General features: G+C 39.9%; 1 protein-coding gene across 3 annotated transcripts in view; it reads right to left on the bottom strand.

The window, feature by feature from the left end:
• Positions 1-999: 999 nt before the first annotated feature.
• The window catches only part of LOC138202561 (kinesin-like protein KIF21A), a 40,729-nt gene continuing 32,680 nt past the window's right edge, over positions 1,000-9,048 (bottom strand). For all 3 annotated transcript variants that reach the window (XM_069156663.1, XM_069156664.1, XM_069156665.1), the window contains 13 exons: positions 8,869-8,926; positions 8,206-8,260; positions 7,721-7,935; positions 7,372-7,545; positions 6,595-6,627; positions 6,240-6,376; positions 6,051-6,135; positions 5,861-5,950; positions 5,616-5,774; positions 4,664-4,781; positions 4,390-4,560; positions 4,071-4,267; positions 1,000-3,961 (listed from right to left, as the gene is read on the bottom strand). In XM_069156663.1, coding sequence (XP_069012764.1) covers positions 3,904-3,961; positions 4,071-4,267; positions 4,390-4,560; positions 4,664-4,781; positions 5,616-5,774; positions 5,861-5,950; positions 6,051-6,135; positions 6,240-6,376; positions 6,595-6,627; positions 7,372-7,545; positions 7,721-7,935; positions 8,206-8,260; positions 8,869-8,926 — 1,550 coding nt within the window. In that variant the 3' untranslated portion in view covers positions 1,000-3,903. The remainder of the gene's footprint in view (positions 3,962-4,070; positions 4,268-4,389; positions 4,561-4,663; positions 4,782-5,615; positions 5,775-5,860; positions 5,951-6,050; positions 6,136-6,239; positions 6,377-6,594; positions 6,628-7,371; positions 7,546-7,720; positions 7,936-8,205; positions 8,261-8,868; positions 8,927-9,048) is intronic.

Raw genomic sequence — 9,048 nt, 5'->3', positions numbered from 1 at the left:
ATTCACATGTGGATCTCTGTTGGATTAGGTGACTTGTGTACCAATCATTTGCACACAATACAGTGCAGACATGCTGGTTAGCTGATTTGCAAAGCAGTCACACTTCTCAAATGAAGCCATCCCTGTCAAAAGAAAAGCAGAGAAATTAAATAAGCTGCGCGTTAATCAAGTGGGAATGTGCATTGTGGGTGTGTTAATTCACCTGAAAGCAATTATTAGGTGTGGTGAAGAAGAACAGAATGAAAGTCCAACAGCACTCATAAGGCATGTCAGGCAGCAACGAGTCAATATTCTTCTCCCACGAGGCCAATTAACACTCTGCTGCTCTCAATAAAGCTGAACATTAAATATTGATCCTTCCATCACTGTTGACATTCGTTTTTGTCTTCAGGGGGAGTTTCTCTTTCACCTCCCCTCCGTCTCTACCGGTCTTCTGTATTAGCGTAAATCGCAAAACACAATATTGCTGCCTCAAATTACAATTAAATGATGAATAAAACAAGCTGCAGACAAATGATTAAGTGAGGGACATGATTCAAAGATGATGTGAGCTTATTAAGGTGCTGCATAATGTAAAATGCTGCATGTAAAAATGCAAAAAAATTAAAGTAATAATTATTCACATTCATATGAGAGGAATTAAAACACAGAAAAAGTGCTGTTATAATCATACGTGCTTCATTTGAATTTTTGCCATTTTTATGGGGTATTTATTTGTTTATTTTAATGGGCTGTGGATGTGGGTATTGCCTGGAATTATATTTCAGTCTTCATTAAAATGTCAGTCCTTCACTTACAAATGCATGTGAGCATCTAAAATATGTCAGATAAACACAATGCATACAGCCAAATAAAGTTTCCCTTAGGAATCTCAGATCTAATCTGATTAGCTATTTATCAGTGTTAAGTGTCATTATGCAGCACTACCACCATGTGGCCACAACACATAAATACATAGTCAGAAAATGAAAAAAAAAAAATAAACAAATGTAGTACTTTTATAAACCATTTTTTATATTAAAATTTATTTCCACACTGCATTTGATATTTTAATCACTTGAAAATGTGCACAAGAAAAACAGCAGGAAAAAAAAACGTATTTACACAAGAACAAATTTACAGTTGAATTTCAAAATAAAATACAACTACAATTAGAAGGTAAGATCTGATTCATCATAGAAATACTTACAGCTCATGTTGGGTTTTTTTAGGCAGATTATTTAGTCAATGGGACTTTAAACCAGTTCAGTCCCGTGTATTGAACTATGTTGTGAGACAATTGGGGTCATTTTTTTTTTCCAGTGCAATTATTTTAGTCCTATTGACTTTAGCATTGGTCTACCTCCAATATACAAACTAGAGCAGCAAGTGTTTCGCAAAGAAATTTAATGATACAGTACTGGTCATGATAAATTGTTTACCTGACTTCCTTAATGAGGGTTAGTCCACATTTATCAGGATGCAACTCCACAGTCGCTCCAAACACTTTAGGATTTATTACAGGCACTGATAATACACCTCTGATTATGGATAAATCCATCCAATAAATTCTGTGCAGTCCGTCATCTACGATACTATAAGTTATCAGAGGCATGATATAGAATGAGTACAACATCTAATGGCTGATAGAGAACACGCAACAGCAAAATCAAAAATTGAAGAAAAAAATAAATAAATAGTCAAATTTCAGACACGTTGGAAAGATCGAAAGCCGTTTGAAAATGCTTCACTGCAGCACGTGTACAGTTTACAGATACTAAGACAGCAGAGGTGAACAGGTCTGCACACAGAGAACTCGTGTCACATTATTTGGTGGGAGAAACACGCACATACACGCGCATGTTTCAGGAACAGATGCTTTCACAAAGCGTGTAACTCATGACTTGGGAATTACAAGGTGCTTGATTCCATCAACATGAACGATTTACGTTCACATTCACATTATTGAAATTAGAAATCGCCTCTCATTAACATGTAAACTACCTGCTGTACGACAAAAGTTTCCTAAAACTAGAGGAGTACTTGAGTTACAGAAAAATACTGTGTGGGTCAAATCTTCAATGTGAGAAAATGTTTGCTGCAGTCATAAGAAACGGAGGTCAGAGAATCAGACGGGAAAGTAAAACCTTTCAGCAAAGGAAAATAAAACTTTGTTAAAGTCACAGCTACTTTAAGGATCAACCAGAAAATACAGAAACCTAACCCCTGACGATGCATCACTGACAAAAAGGGAAACACCGTTTACCCCAGATTGAAACTTTGACAGTTCTAAATTTGGATTATTACCATAATCTGGCTATCCTGCTTCGGTTTTACCAGCCTGAAAGAGATAAAATACAGTTTTTCTTGAAAAACTTGGACCATGCAGCCCTGAAAAGTCAAAAAGCGGAAACCACATTAAGCTAAAATTTTGTTAATACCAAAATCTGACTTTTTGATAACTGTTTTACCATTTATGAAATCAATTTACTACAGACATTTAAAGCAACATATCAAATTGACAGGAACTGCTGATCAGCAGTAAAAACAAAACTGCAAAGGTGGCTAGTTAAAGCTAGCACATTTCGGACCCGTTTCATCAAATCAAAATCAATTTTGATGTTCCAACATCTTGAATAATTAGTAATTGATAGTTGAAAAAGTAATTGAGCTTTCCTGTACACAACAAATAGGGTAGTAGCTATTCTTTTCATAATTCCAAAATAAAAAGTAGCAGCTAATCTAGTCCTAACCAACCTAGTTTAGCATTGTTGCAATAAGTTGCATCTCAGCTTTTGACACTAGGCAAATTTACATTATATGGTGTGGTAAAGCTACCTTTAAATCATATATTTAAATGTATTATTTTCAAAGATTAAGTAATGCAGTGGTTTTACACAAGTCTTCAGATTTTAACCTAATTTTTTCTCAACCTTTTTGCTTTTTTTTTTAAGGCCATATGTACTTGGGGGAATAGTGTTGCTCAGCAGTGATACACACATTTTGGTAGAGACAAAATATCAGTCAGCTGTTGAGTTAATGACTAACTCACTGACTAAACACTGGAAAAAAATAAATTTGGAAAGTAAAATGTACGAGAACTCTGTGAAGGACGAACCCTCGGACAGAGAGTTGTATTCAGAGGCCTCTACGTTCATCTGGTGGGTTTTGGCAGTAACAGCTGAATAGTAACACGCTTTTCAGTTTCAGTAGTTGTTTGGTCCTTGGTTACAGAGAACACACACATACCTGAAATGACCTGTAGAGCAACGTCAGAGAGACCCAACGCACCGCACGTCATGTCAACATACAGGACAGACTCACAGTTATTCCTGCGCAGCAGATCTCCATGTCTTGTCTGAGGACACGGACGGTTTCAGCAGTCTTGGCTTTGATGAAGAGCAATTAGCGCGAGGAAGCGAAGCGTTTTCTAGGGCCGCCCCGGCGGCATTCACTCTCTGCATAGACGGGTGTCCGTGTTGTCCTGCGCTGAATTGAGGAATGTTGAGTTTACAGGAGAAACCCCTGGATCAATAAATCCATATTTCTAGTTTTATTATATCCGTCACAGCTGTTCTGTGGTCCTCGTAGCTCTGATCGAGACTTTAAAAGGTTCCACTAAGTTCTGTCTTGATCTAAAATGTTCACAACTGCATTCAGCTGGAAGGGCAACAGCATCGGATGAGATTTCCCTGAAACTGATCGTGGTTGAGCATCAGGTAAAGGATCAGTGCTATTTTAAGGATATTTTTGGCCTGGGACCAACACGATCACGACATCTAGACGTTTCTTAGGTTCCCAAATCAACAATTCAGCAAGTCATGGTTGTTGTAGTAATTTCTTAAATAATTGATGTTGATTTTTTGAAGGCCAACGGACAATCCTCGCGTTCGTGTCCGATCTGTGAGTGTCAGAAATCAGCTGTCAGTGAATTCCATCGTCCAGAGATCCTTTGGCTTCCCAAATCTTTACAGTGCGGTCACTATTGAAAACAGAAAGGACGAGGTCGTCAAAAACGGGCTTAGAAATCACATTTTTACTTTTACCATGCTTTGAGATGAAGACTAAGATGAATATGTTTTGTGTCTTACTCAGAGGCTGTGAACAGCTGGCTGCTGTTGGTAGCCAGTCCGTTGATGGGACTGTCGTGCCCCTGCACCTCGCAGAGGGGTGCCAGCGAGTCGGAGTGCCAAAGGCGCAGCAGCCCTCCTCTGCAGCCACTGAGCAGCACTGGGGAGCCTGGTACCACTCCCAGAGCACTAACCCAATCTGCCTGGGCACTGACCGACTGTCGGATGAAACGACGGCTAATGTTTAGTCCACAAAACATTTAGCTCATATAAACATTAAAATCCATGGAAAAAGGCTACGGACAGCTCCTGAACATATAATACTACAATATCGTCTTACCTGTAACAGTTGTTTACTGGCTAAGTCCCACTTTTTAATACAGTAGTCTCTGGAGCTGCTGTAGAAAACGTCTCCGTGCACAGCCAGAGACTCCACTCCGTCCTGATGGGCCGGGTCAAATGTATGGCAGGAGGTGACGCTACCCTGAGCACCTTCTGCCACCTCAAACATCTGGAAACACAAGCCCATATATCCATGTAACATCTGAGTGTTATTGTAGCAAGTTGGATGTTTATGCTTCTATGGATGTGAATTTGTATCAGCAGGTTCCTACTTTGACATGATGGTCTTTGGAGCCAGTGAGGACGATGTCCTGTCCGTTGCCCATCTTTTCAACACTTAGACACATGACGGGTCCTAAATGGCCAGTCAACTTCCCCGTGGACACAAATCTAGAGAAAGAACAGTCCAATTATTTAAGTTAAGTCAACTATTACCAAAATGAATGCTTAACGTTTTGGCTCTGAGTGATCTCTATACACATAAATCTGCATTTGAATGTAAAATCTTTAATCAACTGGAAGGGTTCTGGTCTCTGTTTGTAGTCTGTTTGTAGTAGTACTGACCAATCATGTTTGAGTGAGCTATGGCTGAGGCAGTAATCATTGCCAAAATAATAAAAAAAATCTCTGAACCCCTCAGCTCTCATATGATGGCAATTTTGCTTTTGACTAGCTAAGTTGTACTAGTTTTAAACTGTTAACTGAGTGTAAACTGGCTATTTTTGAAAGAATCCTGTTGTAGATTTTGCCTTCCAATTTGCCATCTTGTTTTTTTGGAGACAGAAGTGACCATATTTGGAGAAAGTGGGAGTGACTGAGAACCTGAAGCCACTAATACCAGAAACCTGACTGCACCCCTGGAATGCCAATCAAACCAGACACGAACACAAACATACCTCTCTTTGAGGCTTAATATCTAAATAATTATGGAATTATTTTCAGAAGGACCACCAAAACAGTGATTAGAAGGAGTGAATTTACCTAATGAGTATAATGAGTTGTGAAAAAAATGTATTGACTTTGTATTTCATGAGAGAAGTTGACAATTTTTTGAATGGGAGCCTATTGGATTTTTTGGAGCCAGCCCCTAGTGGCCCTCAGTGGTATTGCACTTTAAGGCACTTCCACATTGGCTATACTTTCAGACCCGTCAGACTGATAACTGCTAGGTTTCGAGACACGGTTTGCACAACTAAAACTCTAATCTATGTTACTGTAACTTACTTGCGGAGGTCCCACATGCGCACAGCGTTGCCAGCAGCAGCATACAGGAAGGAGCCAGAAGGGTTGAGAGCGATCTGGTTGATCTGACTCTCTCCTGGTGGGATGGATAAACTCCTGACAGAGGAACACGTGTCCCCTGTGCCCACTTGGCCTGACGACCTGACATAAACAAAAAGGCCTATCAGATCCCTCTTGACTCATTCATTTTAATGTCAGATGCTGGAAGTAGGAGTGTTTTTACTTACGTGAGTGTGCGGATACACTTGGCAGAGTCTCGTATGTCCCAGACTTTGATGTAAGCAGTGGAAACAGTGAAGACGAGGCTGGAAGTGTACCTAAAATATTACAACAAAAACAAGGACAAAATAATGAATCAAAGCATTTATGCAAATACTAATGTTAAACACGGCATTGTCTATAACGCTATACTAGTACCTGACTGAAACAACACTGCTGGGATGATCTGCAAGAGACATGATCTCCTGACCTGTCACCAAGTTCCAGACCTTACATGTACGGTCTGAGAATACACACAAGAGTACACAAGCGCAGGTTAGGGGAACAATATCATAGGAAACACCGTTTTGAGGGGAGTTATTTCAAGGAAACATTCTCAGTTTTTACCTTTAGACCCTGTAAAGAGAAGGTCATCGGTGGCATCGACGCAGAGAACCGGTTTGGTGTGGCCCTCAGCTACATAAACACACTGAAGTTTGGCCCCCCGGTTGTTCTTCGCAGCCGTTACAGGGTTGATCACACCTCTACAATACACATGAGACGACAACAGCATCTCATCATGACGTTATTTACCCTTCTTAAAAAGATTTAGTTGCCTCTGCAAAGCTTTACAAATTCATACTATTGCTGATGTGACAGATACAACAGTACAGTGCAGCTAATTTTGTGTTTGAAGAGATGTGGCCTTCAAGAGTCCAATTAAAAAACAAGTAATACAAATCAATAAAGACAGGTGGATTACCTGTGCCCTACGTATACAGGCGATTCCTCCAACCTGAAAAATAAAACACACTAATATCAAACATGAAGGGTCTAATCTCATCGCTCTTAAACATCTGCAAGGTCTCAGCGAAATCTTAAAGCTGACAAACAAGAGTACAAGAGTCCAACCTTGCCATTGGCTGAGCTAAATGCTATCATGTTCACAGAGACAATGCTATCATACTGATGTTTGCACGGAAAATGCATAATGCTAATTAGTTCCATCACCGCCGCATGAATCTCTGTATTTCACAGTATATCGAGTTTTGAAAACTGGTGTGTGATAGTGAAATTAGTCATTTCCTGGGTGTTGTGAAGCTCAAAAAAACATGGATCCACTGTTTATTCACTGTTTTACAGATGCAACAAAGTAGGTTAAAGCAAATGTTCACTGTTTTTGTCATTACTCTCAGCGGTATTGGTAAAAGTTCCACACTGCAGGTTTAAGGTAACTCTGGTATGTATTACACAAGGTCTTTTGAAAATACAATAAACAAAACTGCAATAAACTTAATTTAGAGTGTTAACATGCTGGCATTTGCTAATTATCACTCAAGTGATACCAGTGAAGCTCAGGCTGATCGGAATATTATTAGTTTAATAGTGATTTAAATCTCATTATTGCTCAAATTTTGGCATCACCCGGGGAGCAAGAATATTTGCTCAACATTTTTAGTGCAATTATCCAACAGTAGACTGTCTGACAACCAGCTAAATCTAAAAACATCTGTGGTGATTAATGCCGCCTCAAACTTACAGTGATTTGTAGTCGCTGGCTTTAACTTTAGTTTCTGCTGTGCTGACTGGAAGTGTGTGAACGGGTGTAGGGATGTGTGACGCCGTGGCTCCTTTCTCCTGCATCTTCCTGCGGCTCATAGGTGAGCGGTCCAGTTGCTTCCGCTCAGTCCCTGTAGGTGACCTGGCTCCAGAACTACAGACATTAAAAGTGTCAGGGGTCAGAGGTCAGGGGTTCGTCGGTATGGTAATACCACCATGCTACTGAATGATAAAGCGCGGGACAATCACCTCCCCATGAAAATAAATATTCAACATTTCAGAAATATTTTTTTTTGTCTACCGCAGAGAAATAATGCCTTTACACGTACATGCCAGCTGGCCGGGCAGACAGCGCAGATGGGGAAACAGTTTGCTCGCGGTCAGGGGTTTGACCAGCCGCGGGACCCTGCATGTCTGCTGGCCCTTCCAGCCGCTCTGTGACGGGCAGCAGAGGGGCCGAGAAGTCTCCGGTGGGGGATTCACAGGACAAATCCCCACTGCTGGCATAAAGCAGTTCCATCTGGGTGGTGGTCCGCCTTCGAGCCTGGGGGGGCCACAATAGTCTGTCTGAGTCGCAAGTCAATGGACCAGCTAATAATTATTCTAAATGATAAAAATAACTACTGTGGAGCTGTTTTACTTTATATGAAGAAAAACAGGATTAAAACTCAGTTAAAACAAGAAAAATAGGAGGAAATTAAATATGGATCGAACAACATTTTTGAGTTTTATAGTTACAATCACGTATTATTCACACAGTACATGGGTCTACTAAGGAGAAGTGTATATCAGATTGCCATGTATAGGACAGTACCTTGCTTCTCGGTCTGGATTCACCACATAACTTCATTAAATCTGATGCCAGTGTGCTGAAACAAAGGATCGTCAGTCAGTTACACCCACTACATCCTGGCAGGCTGATGTTGAGCAGGTACAAAGGTCACCATGTTAATCCTCTTGTATGTTAGTGAAGCTGGACACACTGAAATACTGGACCATGGGGGATGAAAACATTCAAATGGCTCTTAAACTGACAGAGATGTGTGTTGCAAAGGAAAACAAAAATATGTCATCTTTGATAAAGGCATCTGTGTCCAACTTTCCACTGTGAGTGACTTTTATCTAATACTGGACTGTTTTATTATTACACTCGACTGAATCCTTTCTTTGTACAGGGAGATCTTTGTTTAGTCACCTCGGTTTCTTTTCATACCAGCACATATATTAAATCTACCAGGTCTCTAAATATAGAAACTGTTTCTTTATTAAACCATAACAGTACAATCAGCCTGGAGTTTTCAATCACATATAGTATCTGTATATTCTATTCTATAGGTAACGCTTTTTGGCTGCGGGCGACTAACTCTTGTTTTTTTTCTGTTCATTTTATGCCACTATTATAGTATGAGCCTAATCATAGTTTAATAAGATAAATGGAACTTGTGGCATTGAAAAATTTCATTAAAATGACATTTACCTGCCCTCTGTGGCTGGACTGGGCGCAGACTCGTCACTACTGCTATCATCTGCGGTCTCTGCAAACAACAACACACACAAATAAAATACACGTGCACAAAAAAAATAAAAATAAAAATAACATAAATCTGTTTTCTCAATAAATTTGCAAAACAGGTGCATTTTTCCTTGTTGCTGCATT

This window comes from Embiotoca jacksoni, unplaced genomic scaffold (assembly GCF_022577435.1).
Source record: "Embiotoca jacksoni isolate LCO1_2020_lvr unplaced genomic scaffold, fEmbJac1.0.p SCAF_21, whole genome shotgun sequence".
In the NCBI taxonomy this organism is placed as follows: domain Eukaryota; kingdom Metazoa; phylum Chordata; class Actinopteri; family Embiotocidae; genus Embiotoca; species Embiotoca jacksoni.
Note: the sequence above shows the minus strand (reverse complement) of the source record. Positions and strands in the feature narration are given on the sequence as shown.